Genomic DNA, 17,707 nt, shown 5'->3' on the forward strand with positions numbered 1-17,707 from the left:
CATGGTCTCAAGAGTAACAAAATTAAAGAGAAGTAATTGTGTTTTTATTTTCAAACTTATTAGAAGGAACTGAAACAAAATAATTTCTTCTATATTTTTAAAAGATGAATCCTTCATTTTCTCCTAAAATCCATGAAAATCAAAATCAAAAACTCAAATTATAAATTATTCAAGAAAATTTTACACAGAGAGAATGGGGAAGAGAAAGGGGTTTATCAAATTGATGTTACAAATTGATCTTAAATTGGTCGTCAAATTTCCATGACCCATTTGATGTGTATCTACAATTTTTTAATAAAGAGAATCAAATGAAATATAAAAGAATAAGTAAAGATTGTTGAGAAAGAAAAATTTTAAAAAATTATGAAATGAGAACATTGTTCTAATAAACTGTTAAGAGACCTAAAAGAATTTGAGGTCAAAATGGTGTTTTATGTAATTAGGGTTGAAGAAAGATTGAGGAATAAAGGAGGAGAAAGAAAAAAAAATTAAAAAATTATTAATTGGTGAAATACACATGTCAAGCGCGTGTATTTCACCACAAGTCACATGTCTAGTAATGACATTTTAGGTATAATTAATTTCATTTTAAAATAGTCCGGGAGGGGGAGGGGTAATAGGACTCCCGTGAAGTATAAGTGTGTAGTTGAAAATTATCCGACAATAGGTTGGAGGGTCATTGGCTATTTTCTCTATAAATATCGAAGGTAAAGTAGCAATTATACCGGTAGGTATCACTTAACTTTTAGATGGTTACCAAAATATAACTTGGCAAATGTAAGAAATCCTAAATAATCATAAATGATGGCTGTCAAGATCAATAACAACGAAATGTTGCTAACAGCAGAGAATTCATCAAAAAATTCAAAGTTAAATTGATTGATCTCTGTGCAATCATTTAACCATTAATAAATGACATGTCATTACATTGTAGTGAAGTAATATTCACCTTTGCTTGACAAGCTCAAGACCTTTGAATTTGGTATTCATTGTTTTTTCTACAAATTTTCTCCTCCGCGCGGGAGGGAGAGTGCAGCCTCTAGCAGATCCAAATGCAGCTGCAATGGGTTCTGCATTCCATGCAAAGATATCACTGTAGTCCAGATATAATGAATGAATTCAACTTGAAACTTTGTGCTCTTTTTCGGGGTTTTCGAGGATGTCGATGCATCTCTTGAGCAAAGACTTAGCATGCTCATTCTTTTCCACATCATAGACCTGCACAAACTCGTGGCTGAATGCCACTTCTCCACCGGGCAACTGCCCAGTAGCTTTCAGTAAGTTCACCATTTCCACAAGGCACTCTGAAGCTGCTATGTGAACCTGAGTTTGTGCATGGATAACAATGTTTTAGGTTCACAATGAAATATCAAACACACACAAATATTACAACTCGATTGAGATAGTATCACCCCAAACCTTCTAACAACTTGAGCAAGAAATCATACTATATCCCCTTTCATTTCCTTCAAAAGAATTCTATAATTGAACTTACAAGTCATAAATGTCCTTTTTTTTTGAGTAATACTAGTCATAAATGTCTTTTTTTTAGTAATACCAGTCATAAATGTCTGCTATTGAACTTTTTTCAAATGGATGATGAGATCAGAGGTCATTTCAGCACATTAACATTTCTTATTGAATGCAGAAACACTGCTAAATGCATGCAGTGGGAACCTGGTGGGGGCAGGAAAGGCTGCCAAATCTATAGAACAGTTACTAAGTTCTATCACCTTAGACATAGGACTGGGTCACCAGAAGACAGGACCGCATAAAAACAAGTATGCAACAGTTATCCATACTTAATTGTCCTAACCAGCAGAGAAAATTAGCAGAATTACTGAAGAAGGGATGATATCGCAACTGAAAAAAAAAAGTTAAGGCAGGAAGAGACACCAGCATGGAGATATCTCCATTCAACGTAACAACAGACAATCAGGTGTAGATCATGGACAAGATGAAATAGTAGTAATGACACAGGAGGTCACGGGTTCAAGCCTTGGAAACAGCCTCTGGCAGAAATGCAAGGTAAGGCTGCGTACAATAGACCCTTGTAGTCGGGCCCTTCCCCGGACCCTGCGCATAGCGGGAGCTTAAGTGCACCGGGCTGCCCTTTTTACACATGTGAAAGATAGGAATGCATAATGAAGATGACATACCTGGGCAATTTTTACTGTTTGTATAATTTCAAGTACTTTCACAGATGTTTTGCAGAACAGCTGGAAAGACCAGAATTTTAATTAGAATCCAGGGACAGTACTAGTGAGAACAAAAATGCAACTTTGGGATACGAATCACCTCATGGGCAAAAGAAATTATGCTGGTATATTGAGAAGTATCTTGAGAACCAACTGTCTCAGAATGCAGCTTTGAGCATAGCTCTTTAATGGACGAAAAAACAGACACTTTCACTGCAGAAAGGAAACAAGCATATCAGAACAGGCAAAGCTGTTTCACCCTCTTGGTAAGGATAAATAATGTTCTGAGGGCAACACCTGGCCATGAATAGTTTGGTGAAAGTGAAATTAAGAAAAAATCAATTAAGTTCTTCTGCTGTTGAATAATATCAGTTGCCCGTGCTATGTGAATGCATGCTGTTACGCAATTTACTATCTTGTCATGCACAGAAGAAAAATCCTCCTTCTCGTCTCCTGCAAATATTAAAAAGACATAATTAGACAAATGAGTTTGAGCTTCTTGCATCCTTTGTCGTCTGGATTTAGAAGCATTGAACTATAAGAAAGTTTTTGGTGGTTTGAGCAATATGATGGTTTCCTTATCTGAATACACCGAGTTTCTTAAGTAAAGGAGTCACGTAAGCGGACATATCAGCAACTTGCATCTGTTGTCCATACTGATAACTCCGTGCTGCCTCTTTCTCTGATAATAAATCTCTCTTCTCAACTATTTCCTATTCTAAACCCCTTCCGGAAGCCACATTGGCCAATGGATCCAAGACCATGACACTTAGAGTAGGTCACTTGACCCCTGTACCCTCTTTGACACCAAATTCCTCTCTTTATGCACCTGGTTACCTCTTAATCTCCTCCATTAGCTGTTCATCCCAAACACTAAATCATTTAGTAACCTTTTGGAATGAATTTGTTGTAAGACAAGATCGTAGCGTGGGACGAACAATAGATATTGAGCGTGATTAAGATGAACTTTACTACCTCAATCTTCCAAGATCACCCACAGATTGCCTTTTAATCTACTCCCTGGAGATGCTTTCATTGAAGGCGAGTCCAACCTATTTAAATTCCAAAAAAGGTACTTTGTTCGTTCCACTTATTCACCATAACTGTGAGTCATCTCAAGCCGTAAGCACACTCATATGTCCTTTTATCGTCGTCCTGATTATCAGGCAAAGTCTTCTTTTACTTTAGTCTATTAAGCGTCTGAAGCACAAGAAAAGTGAGTTATGCTCTAGTGTTTCTTCACTACACATCATCTTCATTGACAATTATTCAAGGTGTACTTGAAATTTTTCTAATATAAATCATTTCGAGTTATTTTGTATCCTTCAGTCTTTTCGTGCTAAGACAAACTCAATTTTGTGTTCCCATTTGTACTTATCGTAGTAATATGCTCGGGATTATCTATCCTCTTACCTTCAACAATTCTTTATAAATTCCAGTTGGACTATTCATCAAACATCTCCTTATATTCTTACCAAAATCCGACTTATTCTATCACGTGTTCTATTGAGATCTTGGTCACAACATGTTATTTGGTTCAACGCCTTCCTCTGTTGTCAAGATAAGGTTCCAAACTCTGCTTTATACCCACGTTCACCTATGTAACTCTATCTCCTTATGTCTCACATGTTCTGTTCATAACCTAAAGCCTGAGAAAGAAAAATTAGTCTGTCATGCTCTTTGTTAGTGTTTCACATTGGTGTGAATAGGGGATGTTAGCCTCTTAAATTGAAGCCTTTTTTCAATATCCCTTCTTAGATGTCTTGTTCCTTGACTTAATACTGCTCAATCATTTGATTGCCAACTTGTTTGATAGATTGGGGTAGGCGAAGTTCTTCAGGAAGGTAGATTTGCGCCAGTGTTTTGGAAAGCGAGAAGCGGGAAAAAGTGACTAGGGTTCGCTTCACCGAAGCAAGAAGCGAAGCACACACTTTCTTTTACAACTTAAGCATAGTTTAATACAATAATAAAAAATATTAATATTGTATAGATAAATAACCAAGAACAAAAAAAAATAAACTAGACATTTGTAAGCTACAGCAAACAAGAAAAGCAAAAAAAAAGAAAGAAAAAAGAACAAAACAGAACAGAAAAGCTGCAGTAAAGTAACAAAGGAGGAGAAGAATAGAAAAAATTCAAAGAAAGAGGAGTGGTGAAGAATAGAAACAGAGGAAAAATGAAGAGAAGAAAAATTGAAAAAAAAAGGAGAAAAGAAAAGGAATAGAAAACAGGAGAAAAAAAAAGAAAAAAGAGGAGAAAAGAGAGAAAAATCAAAAAGAGAAGAGAAAACAGAGGAGAAAAGAGAAAAGAGTAAAAAAATCGAAAAAAAGAAAGAGAAGAAGAGAAAATTGAATAGAAGAACTTACCTTGAAACCCTAGAATTGGGGAAGAGCAACAGAAGGAAGAATCGAAAAAATGTGTAAGACTGTTAGAATTTTTTTAAAAAATAGACCTAAGTCTTGCTTTTTCATAAAAGCGACACTTTACGCTCGCCTCGCTTCACGCTCCTTCTGCTAAAGCAAGAAGCTTTTTTCATCTCACCTCGCTTTAGTGCCCTGAAGCGCTTGACCCTCGCCACACCTTGCTTCACGCTGTAAGTGTTGAAGCGAGTGCTATTAATAACATTGATTTATACAAAGGATATTACCAAGTGCGCATAACTAAAGGGAATGAGCGCAAAACTCTCGACCCACCCTTCACCCTATTGACATTTAGTTGGGAATGAGACTGGAGCTCGATTTCATTAATGACTTTCGCCAAGAAGATTCAAAAGGAGACAAGTCTCTTGGCCACCCTTCACCCTACTTGCGGTTAGTCGAGAATGGGACTTGGCATTTGATTTCATTTATGACTATTGCCAAGAAAATTCACAAGGAGATCACGGCATCGACTACATCGTCCTTCTCAAACTTCTCTAGCTAGGCTAAAGTGATCAAGAGAAGTTCTTTCTCAAGATCAACCTGAAGTGTAGCCCAACTTTCTCGGAGGTTAAATACATTACTCCAAAATAATCTCCTTGAAAGTCCGACACGTTTATCTAAGGGCTTGTTTGGGAACAATAGTGTAATTACTAGGATAATAATTACATGACCAAGTAATTACATAGTATAGTGATTAAAATGACTTGTTTGTTTTTTCATAACGTAGTTAAAGTGTGATTCCCAATGTCATGTTTGGTTGGACAAGCAAAATTACACAGTTTGATCTTTATTTCAAAAAAAACAAATAGTAAATATTAAATAATTATATGTCGGTTCCATAGATCAAGGCTCAAAACATGTTGAGCACTTTGCCTCGCTTAATGGGTGCTTTGAGTGTAACGTGGGGTGGGATGCTCAAGGGTGGGTGTTGGGGGCATTGGGTGGGTAGGGAGGAGACAATGCAATTGAACTGACACTTATGGAACTTGTTTCCCTACTTATGGAATTATTTTCCCTCATTTGTAAGGAACTAGTTTTCTAGAGAAACATTTAGACCAACCAAACATGGAAAAAATGAAAAACATCTCTCCATACCAAACACACCCTCAGTGTTCTATCAATATTCTACTACAAATTTGTGCATTTACTTGGTGGTTTATAACTATTAGTCATTGAAGGTAATGATAAGTATAGCATCTCTCAGTTAAAGCAACATCTCTTACAACACTTCTAGACTAAGAATCTAAACAGATTAAGGCACTTTCTAGGTACTGAGATCACTCAATTCAAATTAGATATTGTCATGAAGTAAAAAGTAAATACCAAAAGTAAAAAGTAAGAGCTTTCACAAGTTAATGCTAACTTGCAGGCATAAAATCAAGAAGAAAGCTATGGATGGGCTAAACCTGAATTTTCCAATATTGAATGTGAAATGGATTCAAAGACTATAAAATATGCATCATTCACTGTCGTACATCTTTAATGAGGGCAATGACAAATAAAATAATTCATGCAATACCTCTGAGATCACTTGACAAATTATTCTGACTAGTCGTATTAATTTGCAGACTGCACATGTCAAATAATTGTGGAAAAGCTTTATTGAAGAAGTCTGGATTATTGAACGCCTTTAAAACCTGAAAGGAGAGATGACCAAAGGAAATAGTATTTAATTCCATGAAACATGAGGAAGCTAAAACGTTACACAAAATGATCAAATATTAAACTAGATAATAAAAAGCAGAAAGTAGATGAAGCATAAAGTAAATTACTTTCTACCCAGATTATTTTGTAGTGTATATGGAAAGCAAGCAAGGGTGCAAAGATCATCCCTATCAGCATACAACATACGTACTAAATCCACCTATTTTTCCCAACTTATATCCCAAAGAGCAGTTGATTGCTGTAACTTTCAGTACAGCAGTATAATGTTGGTTCCTCGCTTTTTTGATTATAGCCTGCAAACAACAACTATGCCTCAATCCAAGCAATTTGGTGTCATCTGTATGATCATCAACAACCATGTTGCTCCATTTAACTATACCATATGACATAACATTTCCTCTAGAAAACTAATCCAAGCAATTTGGTGTCAGATGTATGATCCTCAACAACCATGTTGCTCCATTTAACTATACCATTTGACATAACATTTCCTCTAGGTAGAAAATTCTCTCTCTGAAGACATTCTGGAATTTCTGATTGAATAGCAAGGAGTCCTCGACACAGAGTTCCAGTTTGCCAAAAACCAGTGCTCCAACTAAACATTACGTGCAAGTATTCCATTTGATTGACAGCTTTGCTTTTAGATCCAGCTATATCTATCCAGTTATCCACTTCTTGCAACATACAATTTCCACCTTGAGCAAAATCATGAACATTCTTGACCTAAGTTATGGTTTTGAGCTTTCTTCAACTATTGGGGGGTCTTTTTACCTAGAAGAGAGATTTTGTGTGTGCAGGATGGGGGGTCAACTCAGCTGAAAATTTCACAACAAGCAAATGTCTTAATGAGGCTTTGAACCTATACTGCACACATACTGCTTCAGAATATACCCATGCAAAGTAGGCACATAGCACCATGCATGTCAGTAACTTTTCAATGCCCGCTGCATAGTGAAGTCCCATTTTCTATATTTACATTATCTAAAGCACATTTTATTGGATTATGGAAGAAGCTAAAAGATTGGATCTTCAAAATCCTCTCTACCAGTGTTGAATGTGTCTGAATGATGTGATACTATTCAACTATGAAGGTTTAAGTCATTTCACTTAAGGGTGGTTTAAATTGTGTCACAAGGGATAACAATCCTGGGATAAAATACAAGATTATTTTATCCTGGGTTTTGTTAAGATTTTGCTACCAAGATTAGCAATCGCGGGATTATATATTCCACTATTTTATAATTTTATACCACACTCAATGTGGGAAAACAATCCCGGGATACGACACTAAAGTGACAAAGATGTTTTTCTCCGAAGCTCTCTCAACCCAAACTTTTATCTACTTCCCATGAAGTGGGTTGAAAACCTGAGGTCTCAAGTTCAAATCCCAGCAGAGACAAAAACACTAGGTGATTTCTTCCCTCCGTCCTAGCCTTAGTAAAAGGAGTTATCGAGTACCTATTGCATGTGGGAGATGACAGCTAGCCCGGACACCACGATTATAACAAAAATGAAAATATTTCATAGACAGAAGATTATTCACATAACTGCTGTCAGATATTTCAGGCAAAAAAAATTGCATGCTCCTGCCTGCATGAATAAAGGTGCTCAAATAACCAGAGTGCAAATACCTGCTCAAGACAGGAGAAAGCTGCTTCACGATACTTCTTCATTTTCTTTGAACATGCAGATAATATAAGACTCAAAATGGCATCTGGAGCGTCAGGATCAGCAGCAGAAATTGATTTATGACACGACCTACAGAGTGCAGATAACGCACAAAGTACTGCATCCTTTCCCTGGATCATATCAATGCATTTTTCAGTTAAATTATCACTATCACAACAATTAAACAATAAACACGATATTCTGTACAGGCTTAAGTAAAAGGATCCGGGTGATGAATAAAGCCTTCAAGGATTGCAAAAAGGGATAGTTACCAATATATACCATTCAGCCATCTAGTTTACCAAACATGGCCGAAGTATACACTACATATACACTCGATTGTATATGATGTGCATGCATATGTAAATTATATGTATAGGCATGTATAGATATTTATATTAGATGTATAGGTATGTAAATTATATGCATATCAGTATAAAGTATACACTACCTATACGTTGTGTACATATTTTGTAAACTAAATGTACCAAAGGTATTGGGCTATAATTTTCTGTTGAAAAAACCCTAAACTATTGTGGTTTACTTGATGTCTAGCAACCCAAACTTGAATCTACTTCAATATTATACTGTACTATGAAGTAACAACAATATACCAGTGTGATCTCACAAGTGTGGTATGGGAAGGGCGAGGTGTACGAAGACCTTACCCCTATCTTTGTGGGGTAGAGAGGACATTTCCGATAGTCCATTGGCTCAGGAAAAAAAGACTTCCAGAAGAGTTTTAAGAATGCAAGAGTACAAAATCTATGATAGAAATATTAAAGACAGAATAGTACTGACATCAAAAATAGTAAAGTCTAAAGATAACCAAAGAATAAGAAACAACAGTAGTAATACAATGGACGAATAAGATAATGTTAGCATAAAAGTGATAATACTGGTAAGAGAGCAAATAGGTGCTCCAGACTAGAATCATGCTCTACCACTGAAAAGAGACAGTAACCTGACTGCCTCTTATCTCTTATCTAGGGTCATGGCCTCAGTGAGCTGAAGATGTGTCACGGCTCACGTCTTGTCTAATTACCTCTGAATTCTTACTCGGTCTACCTTTCCTGAGACCTGTCACTGTCAACCTCTCGCAACTCCTCATTGGAGAATCTATGTTTCTCCTCTTCACAACCATCTCACCCTCGCTTACCGCATCTTAACCGCCACGGAGGCACTCCCCCCTTGCCTCATATATCTTCGTTCCTAATCTTGTATCTCCTAATATGACCAGCTATCCATCTAAGCATCGTCATTTCTGCTACCTTCATCTTCTAAATGTGAGAGTTCTTCAGCCAACACTCAACCCTGTAAAACAATATTGGTCTAACAATCACTCTATAGAACTTACCTTTAAGTCTAGTGACATATTCATATCACATAGGGCACCGAATACGAGCATCCATTTCATCCACTCCACTCCAATATGATGTGCGACATCCTTCTTGATCTCCTCATTTCCTTGGATCATAGACCTAGGATACTTGAAGCTTCTTCTCTTGGAGATGACTTGAGTATCAACCCTCAATTTTTCATCGCCTCTTGTGATGTGTTACTGAACTTGCCTCCATGTATTTTGTTTTAGTCTTGTTCAACCTGAGGCATTTAGACTCTAGGATCTACAGTCTATCATTAACTCTATCGCCTGTCTCGTCGATAAATATTATATCATCTACAAAATCCATACACCATGATACCTCCCCTGGAATATGACGCGTACTTGTCTATCACTAAGGAAAAGAAAAATGGGCTAAAAGTTGATCCGTGATGCAACCCCATCACAACTGAGAAGTGTTCCTTCCACTGTTCTTACTTAGGATTGGCTCTATCATACATGTCATTTATTGTTCCAATGTATGCCATGAGCACAGCTTTAGACTGTAAGCATCTCCATAGAACCCCTCGTGGGACCTTCTCATATGCATGAGCACAGCTTTAGACTCTAAGCATCTCCATAGAACCCCTCGTGGGACCTTCTCATATGCCTTTTGAATACCATATGTAGTTTTATTTCCTATCCTTATACTACTCTAACAATCTCCTAAGGAGATGAATGGTTTTTGTAGTAGTAGATCACGTTGGCATGAATCTGAATTGGTTCTAGAAAATAGACACATCCCTCCTCATCCTTATCTCTACCACCCTCTCCCAAACTTTGTAGTGTGACTTAGTAGCTTGATGTCCCTATATTTATTATAACTTTGATTATCACCATTCTTCTTGTACAATGGAACCACAGTACTCCACCTCCATTCATCGGGCATTTTAATTTTCCTAAATAATGACATTAAACAATCCAGTTAGCCATTCCATACCTACTTTGCCTACACTATTCCAAAATTCCACTAGGATCTCGTCTAGTCTGATTGCTCTTCCCCTCGTCATCTTACAAATTGCCCCCTTAACCCTCTTAAACTTTATACACTAATAGTACCCAAAATCACGACTCTTGGAGTGCTTTGGATCATCCATCACAATACTTCTATACTCCTCTACATTTAAGAGTTTATGGAAGTGCGCCTGCCATCATCGTCTAGTGTGTGCCTCTTCCACCAATACATTTTTCATCCTCATATTTGATGCACTTCACTTGGTCTAGGTCATGGGCCTTCCCCCTCTCTCTGACTTTTGCGAGTCTATACAACTTCCTTCTTATCCCCGCCTTTGTCCTCTAGTTCTTCATACAAGCGCTCAAATGTCTACTGTTGTTACGTAGAATAAAAGGTTTCACACAAGCTCGCGTTCTACGGCATGGTGGCATGGCAGCTAGGGGAGTTGCTTCGGGTATACATAGGGTTAAATCTGCAAGGGTCATGCAAATACATAGGCCTCTTCCCTTCTCTTTTGGATGAATGTAGTGATATAGAAGGTGCTTTCCAATCTAACATCCCTCAGAGCGAAGGGTTAGGCAAATAGTATGGGCGTTCTAAACTTCCAGCTATGTGTTGTGCGACTCCGGCGGCTTACTCTCAGCCGCCGCCATAGCCACTGACTTCGCTTCGTTCTTCGTCGTCTTAAACCTCTCCCTATTAGTCCTCTTTTCGTCATCTCTACTCTCAACTAACTTCATACAAGCAACCTTCTTGGCTTCCACTTTCCCCGGGACCTCACCATTCCACCACCAATCCCCTCTCTGTCAACCAAAGTTATCCTTTGAGATCCCAACATCTCTCTAGTTGCTTCCCTGATGCAATAAGTTGTCCTACTCACACATAATATATGTGTCCCCATCACTATAGTATGAAGTGTTACACATAATTTTCTTATTGAATTCACTGTCATATTCAATAACAATAGGATTTAAACAAAAACTAATCATAATATTGATCTTTGTTTATGAACTGAATTTCAGTATAATAAAAATATAACATGGGATCATAATTCAGAAATCACTCTAAGATGAAGTTCCTCCAAATAAAGCTCTTTTACCCTCTAATTTTAGATGACCACAACACCAACGGAGCCGGTGGATTACAAACTTGTCATTTTGGAAGTATATGATCATTAATACATATTTGTAATGACCTTGAGAGTTATTTTTTTAAAATTTGTGTGAAATTACCATTTTACCCTTATCATTAGTTCCCCCGAGTATTATTTGATTGGTTTGTTTAGTTGAAAGTGTCAAAATCTTAATGGTTTGTAAGTTGTGCAAATTCTTGAGTTTTATAGAGTTAAGAGGTGAAAAAGTGATTTTTGGGACCAACCAGAGCTACAGGTGTCGGAACAGAATTTTGTCAATTCTAGCAACTCCGAAATGTGGAAATTGATCTAGGAAAGTTAACGAAATTAGTTTTGGAGTTGTAACAAAGATTTGAGGTCTTGAGTTGGAATTTAAGGAATTTTAGGCCAAGATTTGACTTTGGTCAACTTTTGAAGTTTCGATACTCGGAATGGAATTCCGACGACTCTGTTAGATTCGGGGGATGGTTTTTGGTCTAGAAGAAGTATTGGCTAAATTTTTAGAGGTCCCGAGCCCATTTTGATATTTTGAAGGCCTAAGTTGGTTTAGTTGAGACTTTTTGAGTTTCGGGTCAAGGAGACCTCGAATTCATATTTTTATGATTCCATCAGCTCCGTAATGTACAAATTAGGCTAGTAGCATTGTCGGCATGACTATCGAGACAATCGATACGAGTTTGGGGTCATTTGGCGCTTTTGACTTTGAAAGTTAGCTTATGGTTGACTTTGGTCAACATTCTTGGAAAACGCACTCGGATGAAAATTCTGATAGCGCGGTTAGTTTTGGAATATCGAGTTTGGTCTAGAACGACCCTTCGTTTGCTTCCCGAAGTTTCCAGTCTAATCCCAAGGCCGATTGTGGAATTTGCCTTAAAATGATACCTTGATGTGAGATTCACTTTTTATTAAAATGATCTCATATGATAATTTTGAATGCGCCATTGAGTCCGGAATATCAAATTTAGTGGGGTAGCATATCTGGTTTATTTTTATCGGATTCCGAACGAATTCCGAGGGTCCGTTCGGAGACTTTAAATAATGCAAAACCAGAAAAATCTAGTGCAAAAGTGCAGATTTTGCACCAGATTTTTCAGACTTTTCTCTCAACTTTGAACCCTCATTTCTTGAGCATTTCAAGTCCAAATCTAATGATTCAAGAGTCTATCTTCAAGAAATTTTTGCGAGGAATCCATTGGTGAGCTCGGAATCTTGATTAGAAGCTTCGTTTTAGGTAAGATTTAATGTTTTAGATGCTGCCTCGACCATTTTTGGATTCAGATTTTTGTAAACTTTGGAAGATGATTTCTTGGTCATCTTAGATCCGAATTCAGTGATTCAAAGCTCTAAATTGCGTAGTTTTTCCATAGGAATACAGTGGTGTAATCATAAAGTGATGGAGAAGATTTTTTTTAGGTAAGATTCGCGTTATAGCAGCTGCCCTTTTTATTTTCGAATTAGATTTTTGATGAACTTTGATATTTGATATCTTGAGCATTTTGGGTCCGTTTTCAGTGATTCTTGAGGCTAAATTGCTGAGTTTTTCGTAAGGATCATTGTGGTGTGATCAGTTTTAGCTGTAGAGGCTTCATTTCTGATAAATCGCAGTTCAAAGTTGCTGTCTTTTGCCATTTTCGTAATGAAATTGTGGTGATTTTTAGAAAATAGTATTTTCATGATTTGAAACTCGATTCTTGCTCGATTTTAATGGGATTTTCAGCCACGAATCCTACTCGATGTGTAGAACATAATTTTCAAATAAAATTCCAGATTTGACCCTTTTCAAAAATAAATATTTTTTTTGGACAATTTTACCCCCGATTTCGAAACCTATCAATATGGGTGTCATTGGACTCCTTGTGACGTGTATGTTTCATTGTTGATAGTGGGTTGTCATTCCGAGCGCTGAATTCAAGAGTTGCTTGTCCGGTGGAGGTATTCAGGTGCGGTTTCGACAATTGAGGTAGGTTTGGCTATCTTTCTTTGAGATTGAGATGGGGTAATTAGTCATTCATATGTTATAGACTTTGGGATAGGGTTGTAGTATGAGTTGAGAATGTTATATATATTGTGATGCCCGTGTGGAGGCTTATTTATTAATGTGTTGCCGTGACGGGGTTTATTTGTATTACATAGCCCGTATGGGTGCCTTATTTGTTATCTTATTTGCTTTGAGAGCATGTGAATTGTGATTTGCCTAAGAGAGAGGCTTGAGTATATTATTTGACTTGTGATGCCGCCTGAGAGATTGAGTTGGGGGTTTTGAGCATACTTGAGTATTGAAATATTGTTGAGAAAGGGGTGAATATTTAAATGAAAGTGTGTTCTTCCCGTTACTATTTATTGAGGGTGAATATCATGTGTAGGTTAAGTTTTGAGAACTTTGAACCTTATACCACATGTGAGTTGATTATTACTTCCATGCATGTGTTTTGATGCATTCATCCTCATTCATCATATCATGAAACATGGGAAGTTGAGAAATATGGAAACTCTTTTTGAGAAAGAAAATGAAACACCTTTAAACCTTTGTATCTTGAGTCCCTGACCGAGGCAGTTTTCCGGCAGGGTAGTGGATGCATTGTGATCCCAACCTTTGTATCTTGAGTCCCTGACCGAGGCAGTTTTCCGACAGGGTAGTGGATGCATTGTGATCCTAACCTTTGTATCTTGAGTCCCTGACCGAGGCAGTTTTCCGGCAGGGTAGTGAATGCATTGTGATCCCTTGACCACGAGGAGGTGGCAAGGATAATGAGATATTGTGATTGAGGTATATGGTCTGCGAGACCCCCATGGGTCCTGCTTGGTAGCACAGCTCGGCAGGTGTATACGACAGGCTGTGCGATAGTCTTGATTCCACTGTACCACCACATCATTGCATCATCATATTGCATTGCATTGCATTGAATTGATATCTGTGTTGCTTGAATTATCTGATTAATTGTGATTATGAGCTGTTATTATGGGTTTACTTTACTCGCGCCAATATATATATAAACTGGCGGCACCGATGCCGAAGTGGGACTTTTCTGTATGCAGGTGGAAGCGTTCCTTAGTTTATTTTATAGGTTTGATTAATTCCTTATACTCAGTCAGCTAAAATCTACTGAGTACATGTGAATTGCACTCACCCCTACTTCTGTGTCCCTTTTTGATGCAGATACTAGTCGGGGTACCTCACGTGGCAGTTAATATTCTAGCGGATTGTGTATTCTCAGATTAGTGGTGAGGTCCCAGAATTCGGATCGTCACTAGTCTGTCTTTATTTTTCAGTCTTTTATATCATTTAGAGACTTATGTTGTATCTTCAGATTCGAACCTTGTATTAGATGCTCTTTATACTTATGACACTAGGTTTTGGGATATTTTCTTCATTATTTTTCTTTTCACTTAAATCATGGCATGATTTTTCCTTTGGGAGTCTCGTATGAGTTTTATTTTTAGGCTTACACATCAGGTTGGGTTTTGGGATGTGTGCCATCATGACCTCGATTTTTGGGTCGTGACAAATTGGTATCAGAGCCCTAGGTTCACCGGTCTCATAAGTTAAAGAGCAGGGTATCTAGTAGAGTCTTACAGATCGGTACGTAGACGTCCGTACATATCTTTGAGAGGCTACAAGATACTTAATAGGAGAAACTCTTTCCTTTGATTCCTTTCGTGCGAATTATTCATATTAAGTGTTGTATACCTCTAATCTATTCCTTCCGCATTAAAAGTAACTGTCGGGTTCGAAATAGCGGCTCTTGCATGAGGATGATTTAGTGATGCCCATTCGAGCCTGATTATGAGTATGAAGATGTGGAGCAACAAAAAAAAGTATGGAAAATGGTTGGTTAGACTTTGACGGTTGGATTTCAAATTTTAGATATCTAATTAGCCCACTTTAGATTCCTTTGAGATCTGTGGTTCCACCTATGTCTTCTAGCGTTGCTATGTTTACTTAGGAGCAAAAGAGATTTGGAAAGATTCGTTAGGGTATTATCTCCCAAGTTTGAGGTTATCACTGTTGAGAAGGCTTATATTTTTTTGACCAAGTGTCAGGACAGGTTGTTCAAAATCGGGTATGTTGAAGGCACATGGAATGTCTTATTTCTCTTTATAATTGCGGCAATGGCTAAGAAGTGATAGAGGTCTGTTCTTGCTCATAGACCTGTCGGTCCTCCTATGATGAGTTGGGAATAGTTTACTTAGGTTGTTTTGTGATGGTGAGTTTGAATAAGGGGCAAATGTGTGATTCTTCTTCTATTTAGCCAGGGTCACAAGTTGTCTGCAATACACCAATTTTAGTTGTTTGAGGTGCTTCATGAAGTACTCGAGGTGGTGGTTGTAGTGGTTCACAGGCTAAGGGTGACCACCAATTATGCTATGCTATACTAGGTAGATTTGAGGCAGAGGCCTCTGATGTGGTTATTACATGTATTGTTCTGGTTTGCCATCATTTTACGTTAGGGCAAAAGCGCATCATATTCTGTAAAGTTAAAAAAAATTAAAAAAACAAAATCACTCCACCCCCACATCCTTTCTTCTTCACACCCACCTACCCTCTTCTGCTTCACACCCACCTCCATTTAATCCCATATTGAATCTTGATTTTTTTTCTTTCAAAACTCATTAAAGTAAAAAAATTAAAAAAATAAAATCACCCCACCTCCACATCCTTTCTTCTTCACACTCACCTACCCTCTTCTTCTTTACACCTACCTCTATTTACTCACCATTTTGAATCTTGATTTTTTTTCTTTCAAAATCCATTAAGAAGAAGAAGAATTATTCTCCCCATTTTGGTGGAGAAGACGATTGGGGTTTGGTTTTTTTAATTTTATTTTTATTTTTTTTTGGGGGGGGAGGGTCGGATGGGTGGTTAATAATTAATTAGGAGTTAATTAGTATAAAATATAGTTAATAAAAGAAAATTTGATTAATAAAGAAAAGAAAAGAAAAAAATATAAAAAATCGAATGGGTAGTTAATAATTAATTAGGATTTAATTAGTATAAAATATAGTTAGTATAAAATATAGTTAGTAAAAGAAAAGTTAATTAATAAAGAAAAGAAAAGAAATATAAAAAATCAGATGGTGGTTAATAATTAATTAGGAGCTAATTAGTATAAAATATAGTTAATAAAAGAAAATTTAATTAATAAAGAAAAGAAAAGAAAAAATATTAAAAAATCGGATGGATAGTTAATAATTAATTAGGAGTTAATTAGTATAAAATATAGTTAATAAAAAAAAGTTAATTAATAAAGAAAAGAAAAGAAAAAAAATATAAAAAATTATTATTTCTGACGTGGCACTGATGTGGTGTCACGTGGCAGTGAGTGTAATACACCACATACTATGAGAGTGGTGTTATGCGTTCAGGTGTTTAATAGTTTCACTTTTAGGTAATTTAGGTGTGTAATAGATCGCCATGATAGTTTAAGTGTATAACTGACTTTTCGGTACAACTTCAGGGGGGAATTTATGTCTTTTCCCTAGTAATTTTACATAGGCTTATGTCATCTACGGCCCTTAAAGTTGTCCGCATATTTCACTTAGACACCTTAACTAGGACTAATACCTATTGAACACTTTTAACAATTCAAAACTTGTTCCTATTAAATATTTTTCAATAATCAGCAAAACAAAGGTAATGAGTGTGGGATACACTTGCAGTGGACATGGCAAAATGACAAATTAAAAGATGACATATGGCACTTGGCCCCAAAATTATTAAAATGCTGAATTTTCTTTTTTAAAAAAATAAATAAATAATTCAAATACATTTTCTATCTAACACTGTTTAACAAGAAAATTGATTTTGAGAAAGGATTCAATACTGCAATACTTTCAAATCCTCCACCAGTAGATGATATTTTTGAAACGGAAGAGAGAAATTTATAAACAATGAGAAAAATTGATGGTAATATCACAATAACTTCTTCAAATCGAGATCCGAAATGCATTTACTATACATCGATGAAGAAATTTTAAAGGGTTTCTTATTACTTTCTTTTTCTGACTAGTTTTAGAAGAAATAGTGAATATGACAACGATGATGATAATGATGATTTATATTTGTTCGGAGGTGGTCGAAATGGAGATGGATGAGCATGGATAACTTTTTCATTTCGATGTCCAAAAATTTCTTTCTTCGTCCTCCTTTCGTTTTGCAAATTCCATTAATTCATTCAGTTTTTTTTATATAAAGATTGAAAAGAAATAGAATAAAAAAAAATGGAGACAAGATGCAATTATCTATGCAAAATTTAAATGAGATGAAGAAGATGACTGAAAGGGTGGGTG

At 36.7% G+C, this 17,707-nt stretch overlaps 1 protein-coding gene across 2 annotated transcripts in view; it reads right to left on the reverse strand.

The window, feature by feature from the left end:
- Positions 1–851: 851 nt before the first annotated feature.
- LOC129902792 (uncharacterized) overlaps positions 852–17,707 on the reverse strand; it is a 62,875-nt gene continuing 46,019 nt past the window's right edge. For both annotated transcript variants that reach the window (XM_055978198.1, XM_055978199.1), the window contains 6 exons: positions 7,915–8,082; positions 6,138–6,255; positions 2,496–2,651; positions 2,299–2,411; positions 2,160–2,219; positions 852–1,323 (listed from right to left, as the gene is read on the reverse strand). In XM_055978198.1, coding sequence (XP_055834173.1) covers positions 1,120–1,323; positions 2,160–2,219; positions 2,299–2,411; positions 2,496–2,651; positions 6,138–6,255; positions 7,915–8,082 — 819 coding nt within the window. In that variant the 3' untranslated portion in view covers positions 852–1,119. The remainder of the gene's footprint in view (positions 1,324–2,159; positions 2,220–2,298; positions 2,412–2,495; positions 2,652–6,137; positions 6,256–7,914; positions 8,083–17,707) is intronic.

The sequence above is a fragment of the Solanum dulcamara genome, chromosome 9 (assembly GCF_947179165.1).
Source record: "Solanum dulcamara chromosome 9, daSolDulc1.2, whole genome shotgun sequence".
In the NCBI taxonomy this organism is placed as follows: Eukaryota; Viridiplantae; Streptophyta; class Magnoliopsida; order Solanales; family Solanaceae; genus Solanum; species Solanum dulcamara.